Source organism: Nyctereutes procyonoides, unplaced genomic scaffold (assembly GCF_905146905.1).
Source record: "Nyctereutes procyonoides isolate TBG_1078 unplaced genomic scaffold, NYPRO_anot_genome, whole genome shotgun sequence".
Classification (NCBI taxonomy): domain Eukaryota; kingdom Metazoa; phylum Chordata; class Mammalia; order Carnivora; family Canidae; genus Nyctereutes; species Nyctereutes procyonoides.
The window spans coordinates 31,178,399-31,200,986 of record NW_026575125.1 but is presented as its reverse complement, the minus strand read 5'-3'; the positions used below and the strand labels follow the sequence as shown (position 1 = coordinate 31,200,986).

At 34.4% G+C, this 22,588-nt stretch overlaps 1 protein-coding gene across 1 annotated transcript in view; it reads right to left on the bottom strand.

The window, feature by feature from the left end:
- Positions 1-22,588, bottom strand: part of CFAP47 (cilia and flagella associated protein 47) — a 491,966-nt gene that overhangs the window by 356,920 nt on the left and 112,458 nt on the right. The window contains exons 24-26 of the mRNA XM_055338249.1: positions 19,083-19,242; positions 14,534-14,729; positions 5,794-6,003 (exon numbers count right to left, since the gene is read on the bottom strand). Of these exons, the coding sequence (XP_055194224.1) occupies positions 5,794-6,003; positions 14,534-14,729; positions 19,083-19,242 (566 nt within the window). The remainder of the gene's footprint in view (positions 1-5,793; positions 6,004-14,533; positions 14,730-19,082; positions 19,243-22,588) is intronic.

Sequence of the window (22,588 nt, the reverse complement as noted above, 5' to 3'; positions counted from 1 at the left end):
AGAAATAATTTTACTGAATTTTCTTAGTAAACCGATTGTGTTTTAACAATAAAATCCTAGGATTTGAAAAGTTGAAGGGAAGCAAAGTTGTGTAATAGAGATAATGAGATGTGATCTCAAACCAAAGTTTTTTCACAATATAGCTGGTCAAAAAGAGAAATAGTTGTACTTCAATTTCCTCTGCTATAAATTGAGAATTATACTTCACAATGTAAATCTCTTAAACAAATTAGGTTAGATAATGTATTAGCAAATGAAGCAGATCTACTCTAAAAGAAAGATGGGTATTTAAAGACGCTGACAGCGATACCATTTTCTAGCACTAATGTTATTTCTAGCCAAATACTTAAGTGTTCCATTCTTTGATCTACTCTTTCTTTTTTTTTAAAGACTTTATTTGAGAGAGAGACAGAGAGTGTGAGAGAGAGAGCAGGCACGCAGGAGCAGTGGGGAGGGGAGAGGAGCAGAGGGAGAGGGAGAAACAGACTCCCCACTGAGCAGGGAGCCTGACCTGGGGCCTGATCCCAGGACCCCGAGATCATGACCTGAGCCTTCAGCTTAACCCACTGAGCCACCCAGGTGCCCCTAATCTAGATGGCATTTTCCCTTATTCTGTCTTTCTAGGTCCAGTGCTTCATGAATCTTATTGCAGATGAACCACTTTGGGGATATTTAAAAAAACAGACGTTGGTTCCTTGGATCCAAAATGAGATCTGAAATTCTACCTTTCACAAAGCTCAGTGTCTGTCTGAACTAGCAACCTGTTAGATATGAAATATGGGGACGACTGGGTGGCTCAGTAGTTGAGCATCTGCCTTTGGCTCAGGGTCTGTTCCTGGGGTCCAGGATCGAGTCCAGGATCGAGTCCAGGATGGAGTCCTGCATTGAGCTCCCTGCACGGAGACTGCTTCTCCCTCTGCCTGTGTCTCTGCCCCCCTCTCTCTCTGTCTCTCATGAATAAATAAATAAAATCTTAAAAAAAAAAAGTATTTGGGTGACTGAATCAGAACCTTGCTTTGGTTATTCAAGGTTACCCTTGACTGTGAGCTGCACTGAATTGAACACCTGGACATTCTTTTTTTTTCTTAGATTTTATTTATCTATTTGACAGAGAGAGAGAGAGAGAGAGAGAGACAGAGAGAGAACAAGCAGGGGGAGCAGCAAGCAGAGGGAGAGGGAGAAGTGGGCTCCACACTGAGCAAGGAGCCCAATACGGGACTCAATCTCAGGACCCCAGGATCATGACCCCAGCCAAAGGCAGATGCTTAACCAACTGAGCCACCCAGGCACCCACACCTGCACATTCTTATTTCCCAGCTCCAACGTGACTATTTATCACTCAACCAAAGCAGAGATATTTATGTACCTATTATAAATTTCAAAACGTATCTTCTCCTTAATTATTTTGTACTGATGATTTGTTGATTAGGGACCACCTGCAGACATTTTAGATTCACTAATTTTTATCAATAATCAGTTAACACTTTTTCTTCAAGGTAGATTACTTCTTAGGATGCTTTCCATAAATCTTTACCTATGTAAGGGAATTCATGTTATTCTATTCAGGGAATATTTCTTGATCCATTCCCTAATTCTAAAGAATATAACTTATTTAAGACCTATAAATGTACTTAATATAATTATAAACTATACTCCTTGGTGCATAAAGGCAATACAGAAACTAATATACACACATAAATACACATACACATTTATTCCTTCCCTCTTTCTCTTCCTCTCCCCTCCATACACCCCTGCATTGGGACCTCATATGCCAAAAGTAAAAGTAAGGAAACAAGAAGAAAAAGATTGAATTGATTAGTATATAAGGAAGATAATAAGTTAACCTAGAATAGAAGTTGATTCGTAAAGCAGCAATAAAATCTGTTACTATCACATTCCTTGACTCCCTCAAAAACCATTCATAATACCATTTAAACTATTTTATAAACAGATGCAAAAATTACTCATAAAACATATACTTCTAAAATACAATGAATTTTGTTTCAATAAACATGCTTCTTTTATTATTTTGTAGGAAAAGAAAATATTTTAATTTTTACAAGGAATATATGTTTTCCATTTTGAGATTTTATTGATGTGAAATAGTTTCAAAAGAGCATTTTAGCAGTCATTTTGATACTGGATTTCAGTTTTATACATTTATTCAAAGACTTTTATAAACACTATAAATTTTAAAATATCTGAAAAAGTTATAGTGTATTTCATAAGTACTCATATATAATAAGCTTATTTTTAAGACTTTATTTTTAAGTAATTTCTATACCCAATTTTGGGCTTGAATTCAAAAGCCCAAGATCAAGAGTTGCATGCTTTACCTACTGAGTCATCCAGGTGCTCCATTAGCTTAATTGTAAGTAAAAATCATCTTCTGTAGTTTACTAATGATAGTTGTAATACAGGCTTTTTCAGTGAAACTATAAACATTTACTTTATGCTATAACCATGGACACTATGAGTTTTTGCCTCATCAATAAATTAATATATCAATAAAAATAACTGAATATCTCAGTGCTTATTGAGTAAACTTTAATTACTATCATTACTACATGTCAAACACAAAATCTTCATTAATGTGTGTTTTTGTGTGAGAGAGAGATGCAAAACAACAGGAAAGAAAGAAATTACACTATTTCTTTATGTTTGTAAAAAATACATGACAGTGCATATAAAAAAGTGTAACTATAATAAAGATTTCTGTATGACTCTATACAATCTAAGTAGTGTTCAAACAAGGTGACTAGGTGCATAATCTTTGGAAACAGAAATTTGGTTCAAATTCCTGGCACTTCTACTTAACATCTGAGTGAGCTTGAATAGCTTTTATCATGCTATGGTCCTTAGAGATATCTTATGTAAAGTAGAAATGAAAATCTAAAAACATCCACTTCCCAGGGCTGTTGCGTGGATTCTATGATATCTAGCCTATGATCCAGCACCTGAGCTGTGTTAATTAATAGCTGTTGACCTCATGCTTCCTTATGTAGCCAGGCTTTGATTTCTAGAACATGACCTCTCCTAGCTCTCCTATGTCTTACTCATTGATACCAAAACAGAGCTCGCAAGACTCCCACAATCTGCTCCTGCTGCTCTTTCAGCTTTATCTCTTAGTTCTGCCTTGCCAATATCCATCAAACCCAAAACCCAAAAATATCTCCCCACATACAATACTGCTTCAGCTTCTATACCTAGTGCATTTTTTTAGACACTTATAATACTCTTTGACCACATTGCCATCCTTTCTTCCCATAGATATACAATCTTTGTCCCCAAATTTTTGGGGGAATTTGGAGAAAAGGCAAGTAGGGTATGCAACCTCTGAACTGAAGGTATACGAGTGTGGAGGGGACCATAATTAGTGGAGCAGGCCTGTTAGAAAGAATAATAGTGACTATAATTTATAGCTCTTGGAGCAGCTAAGCTAATCCAACTGTGACAAAGTCTAAAAAAGGAAGCAAATAAGAACCCATTCATGTTAGACTACAAAGGGAACCACCGTATGAAATGGTCTTACATGAGTAAAAGAAAGCAAAGTACGAAGGAATGAGTGTTTTATTTTGTATTGAACCCATGTGTTCCAATATGGACAAATTGGATGCAAAAAAAAAAGTTTCAATTTAGGACAAACACCGGCAAGTATAATTTGTCCTTTGAGATTTTACTCAGAAACCTAGGTAGCCATCCTTGATTTCACCACTGCCATAAGACATTTATTAGTAGCTCCTATTGTACTGTCTTTTGTATTCACCTCTTGGCACCAGAGTATATAAAAAACACTTATTTAAAGTCTACCTTTACTACACTGACCTCTATCAAGGAAGGGCCCCTTTCTAATTAATCTTTTCTTACCCAAGAGATTGGGCAGGGCACACTTGAATTACCACAATAAATAGAATAGATGAAAATAAATAAAAGAATAAAATTTATTCCAAAGAGAAATTCTGTGGTGAGAAGGAAACTCTTGAGGAATTTCTGGTGGAAGACCTCATTTATCTTAATGAGATCAAAGGTAGAAAGTCTACAGAGAGAAAGGCAAAGACAGCTTTGGAATTGAGAAGAGACAGAAGACTGGCCATATGCACTATGGGAAACTAGATAAGGAGTTAACAATGAATGCAGCAGTAGAAGGATTTGCCAGCATTAAGGTTCCACAGAGTGCTTATGATTCTTGTTCATCTGGTTGTATGGGAAAGTCTTTTGTAGCCCATCTATGATTTCGAAAGTTTCTAAATTACTTCTAAAAGCTCTACTTTACCCCAAAGTTGCTGAAGGTTGAAATGGAGTTTAGTGGAATGTAAGGTAAGAAGTGTGGGGAAATCCAAGAAGAGCAAACAAATCTTAAGGCCAAGAGGAAATACGGCAAGAAAAGAAAACATTATCAAATATAGCACCCCCCACCCCCTTCTAGAGACTGTTTTCAGGTCTCCTTACTGTCCTATTTGCTGACCAGAAGTCAGCACGCTGGCACAATGAAGTCTGTCCATGCCCCTGTTAGATGCACTTGTACCATTGTCACAGAAACTTGGTCCACCCACTATTTAGTGAAACTATGTCGTTCCTCACCCTGTTAATATGGTCTGAATCTTTGTTAGCTTTAAGACACGGATAAATTATTCATTATTTTTATTTGTGAGTTCACAGGTCCACTTTACATAGTGCTTTGGGCAAAGTGTGAACTTGTGGACTGGAGTGAAGTAAACTTTTACAAACGAGGTCGGTAATGTACAAAAAGACAGAAAGAAGGTCTCCCAGGACAGAAGCACAGAGTTCAGTGCTTGATAGGAGCCTAAAGCAAAACCACTAAAATTTGTTTTTAAATATCAACAAAAGACAAACTGTTAGCATCAAAATAGAAAAACAGGAATCTGAGTAGTGTGACTTAGATGATTTTATCCATCAACATATGCAAGAGACATGGAAGGTGGAGTTCAGAACTCTGTGAACTGTGTCCTGGATACGGCCACACTTTGCTCTGGATCCAAAATCCCAATACCATCTGTCTCTCTCCCTTTCAATTCCTAACACAGAAATCAATCCTTTGACTATGAATATACCAAACAGCAATAACTCCGCTACAAGTTAATCAATGATCACATTGAGTACATATACTGACACTAAATCTTTAGTGTACAATTCCCTCCAAGACCATTTCTTACTCTAAACATTTTTTAACAAACTATACTGCTCTACCCAATAGCCTCCTGTAACTTGGTGAATCAAATCATCCCAGGGTGTAACGTAAAAGTGGAATTTCTGGCCCTATGATGTAAGAAATCCAGAAACACGTTTTCACCAAGGTGTATCTGAATTTCCCTGAGTCTGCTAAAGCAATATGTACCAAGATCATATCGTTCAGAAAATTGTTATGTTGATATTTCTCATTTTCATTTACTACTCATTTAGCATTTCCTTTGTGCCAGTTCCTGTCCAATTACTCAATAACTACTAACTCAGGGAATTTCTCATGATTCCAGAGGAGATAGGTTCTGCTATTACCACATTTTAGGACGAGAAAACGGAGAGGCCCTCTGAAGGTTAAATCACTTCACCACAGTTAGCAGAGTCAGGATTCAAACCCACACAGCCTAGCTGCAGTATACACTGGTAACCACTATCAAGCTATTGCTCATGGGAGCAATGCTACATTTGGAACTTTAAAATAGATCTTTATGTCCAAAGTCATTATTATAGATGTCTTTCCTTTTAACATTTTACAATAGTGTAAAACATAAACTTATTATTCTCTGCTATCAGATACAAAGAATATCTTACCAGTTATCTCTGTTATCACAGAAAAGAATATTGGTGAGAAATGACACAGGTTTAGATGATCTGAAGCTGAGGTGGCACCTGAGCTCTGCATTTATTCCACTGGGAGAGCCTTTGATGACTATGCCTTTTGGAAACGTCATACCAAGAGGGTGAGCCTCTTCATCATCAAGAAGTCTTGCTGTGGGAATCTGGACATTTATCATTGAATCTCTGTTTAAAATTAAAAAAAAATGGTTCAAAATACATGCAAGTAATCAGATTTAAATATGTCTTCCTCTGATTTTTGAATCATTAGAAAAACTAACGAGATATTTACAATAATGTGCTCAATTATTAAAGATATTTTTACATCATCTATTATTTTCTGGTCACAATAAAAGATTGATAATGTATTAATTTGACCACATAAGATAATTCAAAGTTCCTTCTGTCTTCTATGAATTAAAAAAGGAGATTAGGGATGCCTGGGTGGCTTAGTGGTTGAGCATCTGCCTTTGGCTCAGGGCATGATCCCAGAATCCCAGGATTGAGTCCCACATTGGGGCTCCCTGCAGGGAGCCTTCTTCTCCCTCTGCCTGTGTCTCTGCCTATTTCTCTGTGTCTCTAACGGATAAATAAAATCTTTAAAAAAGTTAAATTAAAAAATAAAAGTAAGATATTAAAATCCCTGATTAAATATATGTTTTTATGGATAGCCATACTATAAATAGTACTGTTCTTAAATGTATCCTTATAAAAAATTACCAAAACTTTCCAATTGATAGCTAAAGCTTTAATGCATATAAACTAAATATGACACTAACAGATGTATATACCCACAAAAAATTTTTACCATGGATACTATTAAGCACTTGTGTACATATCGTGAAGAGTTTCTAACCATTACTACTAAAAAATTACACTTAATGTTCACGTATTTCATTACATACCATACCTATAGTTCACTTAACCAATCTAAAATGTTTATGATTTCTAATAACACGGTACTTAGTATTCACTTTTAAATCTAACACTTGATAACTTTTAGTGGTCAGTAAATATTTAGCCATAGTACTTTAAAATTGTATTATATATGTAGGTTCTTATAGCAAATAAGAAGTGTTATCAAATGGGAATCATATTTCCCTAGTATGTTAATTAGAATGAAGATCATTCAGCTAATTCACTAAAGAAAGTAAAGAAAATCTCAACTTGAATTACTTAAACTTATATGGATCATTGCATAAAAAATTAAAAAGATAATTTATAAATTAGGTTTGAATCCAATTCTGTCATTAATTTGCTAAGTGTCATTGGATAAGTCATTAATGCTGATGATCTTATTGTACATACAATAGGAGACCATGTTATATCATGTCTACAGTCCCTGTCACATGTTCATTTTAGTATACTGTATTTTTCAAAATTCAACTTTTGACTTGAGATCATCTTTAAGTTGATACCTTGATACATTAATTCAAAAGTTGAAAGAGTAAAACATTAATCCATATATTAGACTATGTTTCTTGATTAAAAAAAAACTTTAGCACAATATAATTCAAGCCACTTATATTTTCTGTTTAACCTACAGAGACTAATGTCTAGTTAAAAGAAAGGGTCTTAAAAGAACCATGAATCCCAAAGTTGTCCAGTTAATGTTGAACACCTACACTCTTGTCACCAAATGGCATTCAGAGAAAGCTATATGGTGTAAGTAAGCACTCATTGTATCTTGCAGGCCAAAGGTTAGAAACTAAAGGTTGCTCTGGGCTCTACAGCTTGAAAAATACCCATTTATTTTCAACCATCACAACACATATGGAACTCTTTTATCTGGATCTCAAAATGCTTAACTGTAAAATAAGAGATTGAACTAGAGATAGAGAGGCTCTGAGGTAGCTACAAGATCTGGAAGTTTGTGAAAATAATGCGTACAGGCAATTCACAATGGTGCACAAATCCTCACAAATTGTATAATTTTAGAATTTTTTTTTAAATATTTTATTTATTTATTCATAGAGACACAGCTAGAGAGAGAGAGGCAGAGACACAGAGGGAGAAGCAGGCTCCATGCAGGGAGCCTGACGTGGGACTCCATTCTGGGTCTCCAGGATCACGCCCTGGGCTGCAGGTGGCGCTAAACCGCTGCGCCACCGGGGCTGCCCAAATTGTATAATTTTAACATGTCAACTAGCCACTCTTTATATCTATTTCTTTATAGATATGTGTATATTCGTAAATAAAAAAATTTGTTTGGCTTTTCTTTTTTGTTTTATATAAAGGATATCAATATACATAGTCTTGCTTTATTTTCAAAATAAATTTTATCTCATTGCTTTGTTTCTAAGATTTTTAACAGAGTTGTCTCATTAGCTGAAGTTCATCTACATCACAGCTATATTTGTGTACACATATCACAAATTATTATCCTTTTATCTTCATAGAATATTTGTGCAGTTCCCAGGTTTTGCTGTTCTGAATAATGGTACTATGAAATAATTTCAAACATATCTTATAGTACACACATGCAAGGGTTTTTCTTGCATATCCTGCGAAGTGGAATTACTGGGCTGTGAGATATACAAATATTACACTTTGCATTTTATTATTCAAGGTGGTCCTAACTCATTGACATTGTAACTAGGACCTGACTTCTTAACGTTTACCTGCCTATAACAGGCAAAATGCTTATCTTATTGTAGTCTCTAATTTTCATTTCCAAATTTACAAAAAGGTCAATTACATGTTTTCAAATGTTCATTATTCACTTATGAATCCTATTCTGTGAAGTACTTATCCAAGTTATTTGTCAATGTTTCTGTTGAGTGATTTGATATTTTTCTAATTTTTATCATTTATTTTTTTGTTAGCATGACTTTAAGTCTTAAGAAATTCTCTACCCACAGATGTTAAAATTGTTTCCCAAAATATTTTTTAAAAAATTTTCCTTTCACATTTAAAACTTTAAGCCATTTGTAATGGATCTTTGTGTATTATGAGACAGGAATCCAGTTTGAAATATTCCCCACAGATAACCAATTGTTCCAGTGCCATTTATTGGCTACTAACCTGTCTTCTCCAAAGATCTACAACACCTTTTTTTTTTTGTCAAATATTCACTACCCATTCATATATTTTTTGTCAAATATTCACTATCCATTCATATATGGGTTTTCTGCAAGTCTCTTTATTCTATTCCTTTGGTCATTTTATCTACCACTATACCACTACCATATTGGTTTAGTCTTGATATTTGGTAAGGGAAGCCCTTCTTATCTTACTCTTCTTCAAGAATGACTTGGCTATTCTTTTTCTTTTTTTTTCTTCCTCAAAGATTTATTTATTTATTTGAAAGAGACAGAGAGAGAGGGAGAGAGAGAGAGGAAGAGTGGAGGGGGAGCAGAGGGAAAGTAAGTCCTCAGCAGACTCTGCATTGAGTGCAGAGCCCAACATGAGGCTGGAACTGAGATGAAGACTTGAGCTAAGATCAAGAGTAGGCCGTTTGACAGACAGTCACCCAGGCACCTCAATGCTATGTATTTTAAATAGTGAACTTATATTTGCCTATTTTGATAAATGACCTTCATAGCTTAAAAAATTTACCAGATTCTTTTAATTTCCTATATAAAAGTCATCTGTAATCTACAGATGACAGTGTTTATTTTCCTATCCTTACTTATTTTATTTCTCTTAACTTCATGTATGGACTGTTTTTCAGGAAAATGTTTTAGAAAGGCAGTGATAATAGGCATCCTTGCCTTTTCTTTTTTATTTAAAGGGAATTAACTTATGTTCCAGTATCCATGATAATGTCTCTTTTAGATTCATGATAGAAACTTTTAACAATTTAAAGGATATCTCTTTTTTTCCTGTTTAAGAGTTTTATCATGATTGGTTTTGGAATTTTATCAAATGCTTTTCTACTGCTTCTGTGGAAATGATCATATCATTATTCTCTTTAATTTGTAAATGTGGGAGATGAAACACAAAGGTATTTTAGATTTTCTAACATTAGGCAAATCTTAAAATCCTGGGATACAACCAAGTTGGTCATGATTTATTAATATATTTATATTATATAATTAATATGTATTATATTAATATGTATATACAATTTAATTAAGGATCATTACATCTATAGTCATAAGAGAGACTGGCCTATAATTTATCTTTCTCATACTGTCATTGTTTGATTTTATAATAAAAATTTTTGACTTCATAAAACAAATTAGAGCACATTGTCTCTTTTTCTACTGTCTGGAAGAATTTCTATAAAGTTTGAGATACTAGTTTCTTGCAAGTTTAGTAAAACTTGCCTGTAAAAACATCAGAAGATGGTATTTTCCTTTTAAGATTTTAAATCTTTGAATCAATATTCAAGGACTATCTATGTATTCCCAGTATGGTTTTAGTAAATTCTATTTTTTTCTACAAACTTCTCATTTCATTTAAGTTTTCAAATCTGTTGGAAAAAATTTCTTCATAGTGTTTTGATTATCTCATTTTTCTCCATTGGAGATGTAATATGCTCCATTATTCTTAATATTATTTAGTTGTACCTTTTCTCTTTTTTGTTCCTCATGAGTGTCACTGTATCAGTATCCATTGTATTTTCAAAGAATCAACTTGTGGGCTCACTGAGCCTATCTTCTATATATTTGCTTTCTATTCCTATAATTTCTACTCTTTTTCATTTTACATTCTGTATTCCTTAGGTTAATATATTATTCTTATTTATTAAGTTGAATGCTTGAATCATCATGCTTTTAATCATTTTTTAATCTACTATCAGCATTTAAGATCACACATTTCCATCTAAGTATCATTTTTGCTGCATTCCATAAGTGTATATATTTGTTTATTGCTTAACCATTGGAATATAACAGATGCAGTTAACACAGATGCAAGTCTAATTGTCTAAAGAAAGCAATAGATGTGACAGTACATATTTCAAGTTTAGTCTTCTACTTTAATACTCAAACACTGTTTATATCAGTGAATGTTGTTTTCATGTTTTGATACATGATGTTTTAATTACTATTTATTTCAGAATTCAATATATCTTCTTTGACTCTCTGCAGAAGATATTTTTAGGGGCCCCTGGATGGCTCAATTGAATTGAGCGTCCAAGTCTTAATTTTGGCTCAGGTCATGATCTCAGGGTCATGAGATCAAGCCCCTCATGAGATTTTTCCCTCTCCCTCTCTCTGTCCCTCCTCCTGCTCACATATGCTCACTTTTTCTCTAAAATAATTTAAAAAAAAAGTTTTTTTTTAAAAAAATAGTTCCAAATCTAGGACAAACCTGTTAATTTTTGTTTAATGATTTCAACATTATGATTATTATCAGAAAATACAGTATATATAATGTTAACTCTTTAAAATTTATTAAATTTGAAACGGTGCTTGGGTGGCACAGTTGGTTAAGCATCTCTTAGTTTTGGTTCAGCTCATGATCTCAGGATTGTGAGATTGAGCCCAGAGTAAGGCTCTGCACTCAGTGGGGTCTGCTTGGGATTCTCTCTTTCCCTTTCCCTCTGTCCCTTCCTTCCTCATGAGAGCTCATGCTCTCACTGTCTCTCTCTCTCTCTAAAACAAATAAATCTTTTTTTTAACTGTTAAATTGAACTATAGAATGATGCACTTTGTTTTTTTAAATGTCTTCTATATGATTGTGAAAAATGTGTATTCTCTAATTGCAGGATGCAGTATTTTATAGTATTAGTTTTAATACTACTTTTAGTATTTTTAATGATGTTAGTATTAAATTAATGAGGCTTTTAAAATACCTTTTCAAATTTTCTTTATCTATGCAAGTGTTTTTGTCTTTTGGTCTCACCAATAATTGAGATATGTCTTAAAACACCCTACAGTGATGAAGGACTAGTCAATTTCTCCCTATTATTTTTTTTTAAGATTTTATTTATTTATTCATGAGAGACAGAGACAGAGAGAGGCAGAGACACAGGCAGAGGGAGAAGCAGGCTCCATGCAGGGAGCCTGATGTGTGACTCGATCCGGGGTCTCCGGGATCACGCCCTGGGCTGAAGGCGGCACTAAACCGCTGAGCCACCCGGGCTGCCCTCTCCCTATTATTTTAATCTGGGGTTTATATATTTTAAGAGTATTTTAGTTGTGCATGCAATCTTAGAATTCCAAGCGAGCTGCATCTTTTATAATTAATGCATTTTTAATATTAAAACTATATCTTTACCTCTTAAATAAGGTTATCACATGTAAAATTAATGCTGCTATCCAGCTTTCTTATGGTGATTCTGCTATACCTTTTCCTAAGATTTTAGTTTGCTGATTCTTAACTGGGAGTGGTTATGCATCCCAGGGGACATGTAGCAATGTGTGGAGACAATTTTTTTCTGTCATAACTATAGAAGGATGCCACTGGTTAAAGACCAAGGAGGCTGTTAAATATCCTACTATATACAAAATAGCCTTGGGGGGGGGGAGCATCTTCCTCAAAATGTCAACAGTTCCTGAAGTTGAGAAACTCTGCTTTACTTTAATCTTTGTTGTCCTTATGTTTCACATATACCTTTTTTAATAGATAGTTGGATTTTTAAAATTACTTTAACTTCCTCTTTAATCAGAGAAAATTACATTTAAGCTTTTGTTGATTTCTATACTGTTTGTATAGGTATATACAATCTTAGGTTTAGTGGATGCCCTTAAAAATTTACCCTACACACTTTGTTTTGAAATTCCTAAAAGTGGGGGCACCCGGGTAGCTCAGTGGTCGAGCATCTGCCTTTGGCTCAGCTCATGATCCTGGCATCCTGGGATTGAGTCCTGTATTGGGCTCCCCACAGGGAGCCTGCTTCTCCCTCTGCCTATGTCTCTGCCTCTCTTTGTGTGTCTCTCATGAGTAAATAAATGAAATCTTTAAAAATAATAATGAAATAAAATGAAATTCCTAAAAGTTATATTTGGTTCATTTTTAAGTCTATATAGTATAATTCCATGTTAATTACTAACTTTTGTAATGCTATCTCTTTATATAATTTATCTATATTCTGTGTCTGATAATTCCAATACCTGAATGGCTAAAGAGTCTAAGTTTCAAGATGGTTGGTTGTGCTGACTCTAAATGATGGCATCTTCCCTTCCTGTAAGTTTTGCGATACTGGCTAATGCACTCATGTCTGGTTGAGAGCAATTATGGAAACTGAAATATGAGCCAAAACTGAGGGTGACTTCATGTAGAACAGCGGTTCACAAAGTGTGGTCCATGTATCAGCAGCATCAGTTTCATTTGAAAACTTACTAAAAAATACAAATTGTTACATACCATTCCAGGCTTCCTAAGTCATAAGTTCTGGGGATGGGAAGCAAAAATCTCTGTTTTAAAAAGTGTCTCAGGAGATGCTAATAGACACCAACATTTAAGAACGACTGATCTAGGGAAGATTTGCTGGCTTCCACTGAAAGGTAGAAGGATTTACTCATGTGACCTATTTTAGTCTCTTCCAGTGTCCCTGGATTAACCCAGGAATTTGAGATTGTTTTCCTACCTTGAAGAAGTTGTCTCAAGTTTTAAGAATAAGTCTGCATTTGGCAGATTATTACAGCTCACCACTTCTACTCTGGTTTCAGCTTATAAGTATGTATTAGTTTGGTTTGTTTTTATTGGAGCCCTTTGGAGACCTCTCGCATTTTTCAGAAGCCAGCGAAAATTAATCAATTTTCAAATTAAATTAATCAATTTAAAAAACATAAAAAACAGAATCCACTTGTTTTGTAGAGCAAGGGTACAAAATGTATCTAGGGCAATACAGTATTAGGGTTTGGGTTGCTGACAAATTAAAAAAAATTAAAACAGATCGCACTCTGCTATAGTATGTACATGTGATAGGCAGAATTTTGAGATGCCCGCCAAGAGTCCTGTCTCTTAGTGTACATACAAACTCTACATAATTCCCACCCTTGGGTGCCAGAATCTGTAAATACAGTATCACTTTGATGATTAAGTTGTGTTATACAGCAGTGGTAAAGGGACTCTCCATATGTAATTGACATCCCTAGTTAAATGAATTCAAATAAAGCAAAAGGGAGATTATCATGGGTGGATCAGAGCTAATTAGGTGAGATCTTAAAAGAAGGTTGGGAAGTCAGGGACTGAGAAGTCAGAGAGATGGTCTACTTCTGATTTTCAGTGAGTAAAGTACCATGATTGGGGGAGGAACCACATGGCTGGGATTTGAGGGTAACCTCTAATTGCTGAGAGTAGGTCCCAGCCAACAGCCAGCAAGAAAATGATATCTTAGTTCTACAATTAAATGGATCAATTCTGCCTACAACCAGAAAGCTTGGAGGAGGACTGAGCCTCAGATAAGATAGCTGCTATAGCTTGCACCTTGATTTCTGCCTACTGAGATTATAAGCAGTGGATGTAGCTAAACTAAGCTGGACTCCTAACACAAAGAAACTGTGAGATAATAAATTCATGTTTTAAGGCACTAAGTTTGTGGTAATTGTCACATAGCAATAGAGAGGTTGCTTCCCATACCATGAAGAGAAACGTATCAAACATTTTTTTCATATCAAACATTTTTACAAGAAAATCAAATGACAGATTATGAACTAATTAAGTGGGCTTTTTAAATTTTTTAAGTTAAATGAAGCTAAATATTTTAATGCTTCATTATAACTGTAGAAACAAGTCAGACATTGCTCATGACTCACATAACACAGACACAAACAAAAAAAGCACATTATGAAAATGTGGTTGATTCACATTAAGCATTTACCTGAAATAGTTTTGAGGTAAAATTTTGATATCCATCACAGTTGTAATATCCAGAGGAACAGGAGTGAAAAATATGAATGGAGGGTCAAATAATAACTTGGGTGACTTCACCTCTCCAACCAAGCATAGCATTCGATAGCAAACCGGATTATCATTTAGACGAATGGGAATATAAGCTGTGTATTTTCTAGGATGATCTAATGAAGAACAATTTTTAAAAGTATCTTAGATTTGTTCATATACATAAAAAAATTTACATAGTTTAAACCTTATAAAATATTAAAATGTACTATGAGGTTACAGCTCAATGGGAAACAGATTACCCAGAAACTGGAATTACCCTGCCAAGGAACTTGAAACATGTAATGAAATGTCATTGACTCAAAAGTATTCTGAAGTGCACTATGTCTAGAAATAGAGCAGGTCTCCTTAGAGCAGATTATTATTATTATTGGAAAATACCTATACCTGAAGGAAACAGTGCAACGGGACTTCTTTTTGGGTTTGTTTTCCGTGCCTTAACAGGAGTTGCCCATCCCTTTAGCATTTGCAGTATGAAGATGAGGTCAGATAGTTGCAATAAAGGTCAAAGGGGACCAGTATTGAGAAATGGGTATGCTACGAAGAAAGGAATATTGTTCCTCCCAGATTTCTAAGTTTATGGAAAGCTGCCAGGGTTGACTGGCCAATTTCACTTTGTAGGAAAAGATAGGAAATTCCCATATGGCAACTCACTATGAGGAGGCATTTTGTGTTGGAGAAAAGAGCTCAGCATCTGAGGCTACAGGCTAGTCCCAGACAACAGGATCCATCTCAGCAAGCTGCTAATTCCCTTTTAGACCCAAATGCCCGAACACAGTGTCTCATAGAGAGAAAAAAGTGATCTGGTGAGCATGAATTCAAGGTATTATCTTAGAATTCAAAAACAGAACACTGAAATGGCCTGGCATAGATCAGGGCCATCAAGAGTATTACCAGAGCAAATGATGAGTGTTCCAGATGATGCATGTACAAAGGTGACACATTGTGAACCATACACACAAAAAATGGAATCATTGAACTGATCATACCCACTAGATCTCTCTGTACTGGGTGCCTTCACTTGGTCAAATCAGTCTTTTACTTGTCCATATAGTCTGAGAACCTTGGAAAATAAGATATGGCTGGAGAGGGAAGTGAATTAGTGACTTCCTACTAATAATGACAGATGAGCACAGGAAAGACTATGTGAAAACATGAGAAACTATATCTATACCTTGAGCTGGAGAATGAATTATAATAGAATTCATGTATTTAAAGCATTGTAAATCTATAGAGAAATGGTGGTTTCTTTTAACAAATCTGATATTGTAAAAATTATTTTGGGGAGAAAGAAAATCAATTTCATTACTTCCAGAGTTAAGCAAGGTTTTAATTAAGACTTACTGAATTCTGAATTTCAAATGGGTTGCTTTGAGATTATTTCTGGGTTTCATACCTGTTAAATGTTTCTGAGTCATAGAAAAAGTGGGTTCCCTGTGTAACCTAAAACTACTGGATATTCAGTAACACATTTTTCTAAGCTCAGGTGGGCCTTCTCTCTCATCTGAGATGTAAGTTATATAAATGTGTTAGAGGCATGTTTAATTTTCTTAAGAGTGAGGTTGAAATCCTAAGAAGGCAACTCATAGATTTGACTGCTTAGGCTTAGCCTCATACTAAAGGAAAAGTCAAATTGAAATGTCTTTTATTTCCTTCTAGATTATCTATTTCATTTCATCTGGATAAAAATGTTGACACAGACATAAAGGAGAAGCTCTATACAGAAATACAGATAGTGGCTTTAGCTGGATTGGCTTTACTGTAATTTCTTTCAGGATCAGACATAGTAGAAACTGAGAAGAAATACATAATGAAAAAGTAATTACTTTTACAAAATAAACTTCAGAATGGGGATAGTGTGCAATGTTCTTTATTATATTTTCATAGTTCTAAACAGAGATAATAAAAGATGAAACATTTTTCAAACTTATTAATCACAGTACTCTATGTACTGTTTCCCACACATGAAACTAAAGTGATTATAAAATGCCACACAGAAGAAAACAAACAAACAAAAAAATGTCATGCTAATAGATGTACCAGGACACTGAGTTAAGGCAACACAGTGCTAATAGCATATTATGAGAAAACACACAGCTAAATGAACTACAAAAAGCTTAAAAGCCATAAGAGGTTCTTATCCTGCCTTTTCTGTTGATAACATAGCTAGTTCTTGGTATTTTATTTAGATTGCCACATTTTTTTTTAACGTATAAAAGTGTACTGCCTCAAGGATTCTGATGCAAGTGATTTACTGAGGGTATGCTCTCGGAAGGAACCTGTGACAGGTAAAGAGAGAGAAGCAAAACCGAGGAGGTCAAGAAGTTTTGAAACTTGTGATTTTATATTCCAGATTCAAACTGATCCCATAGGCAGCTATGGGATGTGAATTCAGCAGAGATGTTGTTCTACCTGAGGGAGAGTTAGTTGGGCCAGTTGAGGTAGTAGCAGTGGTGAGGCTTACCCTCCTAGGCATCTCTGCATGTAGCATCTTCCTTCAGCCAAGGGCAACCTTCTAGAGAAAGGGACAGATATAACCTGTCAGGAGCCAATACCACAACTGAGAGATGGATGGGAAAACCCAGTAATGGGAATCTGGATGGGCCCAAACAGCATATACCAGAGACTGCAGACCTAATGTTGCTTTACAAGTAAGAATAATTGAGAATAACAGGTGAATTACTACAACACCCTTTTAAATAGAAAAATTGTCTGGAAATGGCATTTAGTGTGCTTATTTAGTTATGGCATATAAACTATAAAGGTATTGAAGCAGATGCTTTAAATTAAAGACAAATACCAGTATAGAGTTCCTCAAAAAGGGAAAAAAATATTCATAGATGTCTTTTCAAGCATCATCCTGCTGTTTCTTTGCTTTGGCCTGCTTAAAGAATCTAGTTGTCAATACCCTCATTTCCTGAAGCTCATTACGGGAAAGAATTCTGTATTTTTATGCAATAGGGATTCTCCTGTTGGGCATTTTCTAAGTAATGTGCTCCTGGGTTGTGAAACATTGAGGCTATTTACATGAGAACTCAGAACAATGTTATCTAACCACCCAAATTAGATTCAAGAACAATGGTTTGGTTTCAGAAGGGATTGGAGATCTGCTTAGAGACCAGGATGGGTCACATATTCTATCACAGCCCCAGTCTCTGTCCCTGTGGCAGTCCAAGGAAGAGATAAGAAAGGGGGAGTGAAAAGTAAAAACCACCTCCCTAAAACTTTTGAAAGCCCTGACAGTATAAGGCAGTCCTGCTTGGTGGCCAGTACGACAGGTCTAGCCAAAGTGGAGTTAGGTAGATCTACTCCACTTTAGGTGATATTGACCACAAAGAATGCATTTAAAAGGCAATGGAAACAGAATGAGACATAAAGGCCCTGACCAAGGCTCAGGATAAGAAGCTTATTCCACAGTCAGATTATAAGAAAAGAAAATGGCAGAAGCAAAGTATAATCCATTCCCAATGCCTGCTAGAAGAAAATGGCAGATGTTACAGGATAGCTCAAAGAACAAGGCTAAGATCTCACCAGGTATAACCGAAAAATCCTAAATCAATAATGAATGATCCATACACATACACACACACACACAAAGGCTGTCAACAGAAACTGTCCCTGAGAAACTTCAAGCATTGGACATATATACATATGAATATACATAAATATATATATAAGTTGTGGAATTGAAAAATACAATGTCTGAAATGAAAAATTCACTAGAGAAATTCAACAGTAGATTTGAACTAGCTAAATGGAGAATCAGCCAACATGAGAAAATGTCAGTTGAATTTATTGATTCTGAGGAACAGAAAGAAAAAAAGGAGCTTTTTTTTGTCTTTAGCTGAAAATGATATTTAAGCCTGAATTCTAAGCTACCTCTGAGACTTACTCATTTTCCCCTGAGTTATATCCTATGTATACATGAAAATACATGTTAATAAACTTGGGTTTTTCTTCCAAAAAAGAAGAAAAAATGAAAAATGAATAGAGCCCCAGAGATCTACAGGGTACCATCAGGAACACCAATATATGCAAAATAAGAATCCCTGGGATGGAAAGGAGACGGAGAGGGAGAAACATTGTTGGAAGAAATAATGTGGAAAAAAAAGAAAGAATGGCCAAAAACATCCAAAATTTAGTTTAAAAATTTTTAATTAAGATGTAGCAATGCCTTTTCTGATCTAACCTTGGAAATCACACGCCATCACATCCATAATATCCCATGGGTGATATAGCAGTCCTATCTGATAAGGGAGAGGACTCTACAAGGGCATGAATACCAAGAGGTAAGGATCATTGCAGGTCATTTTTGGGGACAGTGACCACAAAATTCTAATATAAAACTCCTTAAAACTGTTTTAAGAACACATAAAAAGTAACCTAAACTATTGTGTATGTGATAAAATTAAATAATATTGAGGGATGAATTGAAATATAAATAACAAATATAAGAAAAAGGTACTTACTTGGACAGAAACTTATGGAAATATTACATTCTTCATGTGATTGCAGAATCCCACTCAACACACTAATCTTGAATGTGCCATCTTTGAAGAGTTTCCTAGTGTTACCAATATCCAAAGTCCATTCCACATCTTGTTTTGAAGTATTATATAAGACAAGATCCTATTCACACACAAAATAAATAAAAGAAGACATTTATAAAAATTAAAATATACAATATAAAATATAACTGTTTTACCATGCCAACTTGAAGAACCTATGTACAAAGTCAAATGATTAAAAGTGGAATTCATGGACAGATTATTTTAAAAGTGATTTTAGATTAAAAAAAGAAGGTATGCAAGTATGTTCATAGCCTATTAACAATTATGAAAAATACACAAAAGATAAAGACTGGGTAAAATAAAAATGTCAAAATAGCTAGCTAGCTAGCAAGGATGCAGAATAGCTACAACCTTCATTCACGATTGTGAGACTGTAAAATGATACAGTCACTTTGGAAGACAGTTTGGCAGTTTCTTTTGTTAAACATACAACTACCATATAACCCAGTAATCCCACTCCTAAGTATTTATGTAAGTGAAGTGAAAATTTATGTTCACATAAAAATGTGTATGTTAATGTTTATAATAGCTTTGTTCATTACCAAACAATGGAAGAAAAAAAGAGATTTCCTTCAAATAATGAATGGATAAACATTCCATACAATGGAATAAAATTCAGTGATAAAATAAGTAAAGTATTAATTCATACAAAATCAGAAATGAATATTAATATATTTTGCTAAGTGAAAGATGCCAGACCCAAATGGCTACATTTTATATAATTAAATTACCTATCAATCTGGAAATGCAAAACTATGTAGATGGAAAAAAAGAATCAGTGGTTGTGAAGTCTTGGTGAAAGGAGTAGTTGACTGCAAAGGGGTTACACTGAGAATTTTTAGTATCGTGAAACTGCTCTGTAATGCATTGAAGTGGTAGACAAATTATTCAACATATTTTTCAAAACCCAAAGAACTGTATACTACTAAAAGTCAACTTATATGTATGGAAATTAAAAACAACCAATCAAGATGTTGAGGATACCAGAAGGGGTTGTAGATTACAACATGCTATATTACAAATGTATGAAATAATCTCACTGAAGTTAATGGGGGCAAGGAGGAATGGCCTAAGTAACTGAAAAACTGTGTTTTGACTGGAAACTATAAAGCTAAAGACAAAAAATAAACACTGTGGTCTAGTTGGTAAATGTGTTAGCAATTCTACCTACACTTTAAAAATTCTGAAACTTCTTTACTAGTACAGTACAGTTAAAAAAATAAGCAAATAAATTACAAATAAGAGAGCCAGATTTCTCATTGTCAGAAAAAGTAGTTAAAAATGAGCAAGGAAGAAAGACTGGAATAAATCTTGTAGTGCTAGATTAGAGTCAGAGATAGCAGTTTGAACTCATCTTTAGATAGACAGATAGATGATAGAGATAGAATGATAAACATAAATTATAGATATATGTATATTTCAAGTTACTATACATAAAAGTATTTCCAGATTCTATTTGCCAAAAGGGCATAGAACATGTGATACCCTAGTAGCAGCTAGGATACCTAGTGTACAGATCTTGGTTTCTAAATATCATTCTTCCATAAATGGTACTGGGGTTTGTTGGAGAAAATAATGATTCTAAAGATGGAAAAGGTAAAATGAAATATAAGCCTGGACCATTTTGTAGTGCCAGAAAGTATGAGAATGCTTAATGATGATGAAAGCATGTCAAAGAGCCAGCTTAAAAGAACTCTAAATGGCCAGAGCTGGAACAATTTCAATAACAAAATAAATAATGTAATATTGGATTATAACTAAAAGCATAAATATTTGTGAGGTTGCACTGATATGTTAAGTAATAAAATAACTACTAAAATATTTTTTCTTATACAACAATTCCATATAATATATGTAAATATCCCCCTCCAGGTGCAGCTCGATTCCCAAAATTTTGAGTGGTGTGCTGAAATCGATGATTCACTTCCAAAATGTAGTGTATGAAAAAAGAAAAATAGTTTGCCCAACTTTTTTTCAATTCTCCTGACATATATCACCAGTGATAAGTCATGCTGATATCATGAACTCCCTTCACATGATGTGACAAAAAAGACATTTCACCACTGTTACATTTTTCCCTAAAACCCATGAAAAATAATAATGCAGCTGAGTCAGATGGAAAAAATCAGACAAACCAAAATTAAAGAGCATGCTGAAACAATACCAAACCAGTACTCTTAAAAATCGACAAAGTAATAAAAAAATTAGCAAGATTGAGAGCCTGCCCCATATCAGAGGAAACGAAATGAAATATGGTACCCTGGACTGGACCCTGAGACAGTAAAAGGACATTACTGAAAAACTGGTGAAACCCAAATAGAATCTGTTGTTTAATTAATAACTTGTACTAATGTTAATTTCTTAGATTTGAAAAATGTTCTATGGTTGTATAAGGTGTTAAGAATAATGATGTGTGAAGAGTATACATAAACTCTTTGCACTCTCTTTGTAATGTTCTGGTAAATCTGGGAGCTGTATGCAGGACTTATGTGTAGACTTGTCTTTCCAGTGCAACATACTATCAGAATAAAAATAACAATTAGGTATTGTTTCAACTTTACTCTTCAAGATTTGAAAAGAATAGAATGATTCATACAATTGGCACCACAACAAAATGATGTACTTCATCTCTTTCTAAAGTATGGTTGATTTAAAATATCCAGGATTTAAAAATTAGGCAATTTTATTTCCAATGCCTCTCAGTACTTAAACATCTATTTAGGTCTAATATTTGCACGTTATAAAGAAAACAACATCTTTTAAAACACAAGGCGGACATGAAATTGTACTAGCATTTGAATGCTTCATTTTTCTCATTCTAAAATGAGGGAATGGTAGGTAAATCAAAATACTGTACACTTTACAATCCTATCCCAAGAATGGAACTAATACAGTCATCCATAAAGAAACATTGTTTAGTATGTGTAGTATTGTGTTATTTTTTATAAATAATTTTATCAAAATGATACATGTCCATTTACACAAATAATTCAAAAATGCTTATAAAAAACAGTTGTCCCAAACAAATTAAAAAGAAAAAAACAGTTGTCCCACTCAACTCCTCCTTATCCATAGTTCTGCTTTTAAGAAGCAACAAATTTCAGCTAACTTTTGGATTTTCTCTAATAGTTACAGCCTTATGCTAAATACAACATTGATATGGCTTACTTTAGGGTTTTTTGTATTGCTGCTATAACAAATTACCACCAACTTAGTGGTTTAAATCAATACAAATTTATTAAATTACAGTATTGTAGGTTAGAAGTTCAACAGGCATGTTGCTGGGCTAAGATCAAGGTGTTAGAAGGAACTATGATACTTTTGGAGGGCTCTAAGGAAGACTGTTTCCTTGCCATTCCCAGTTTCTAGAGGGCAAATAAATTCTTTGGCAGATGGCCTCCTTC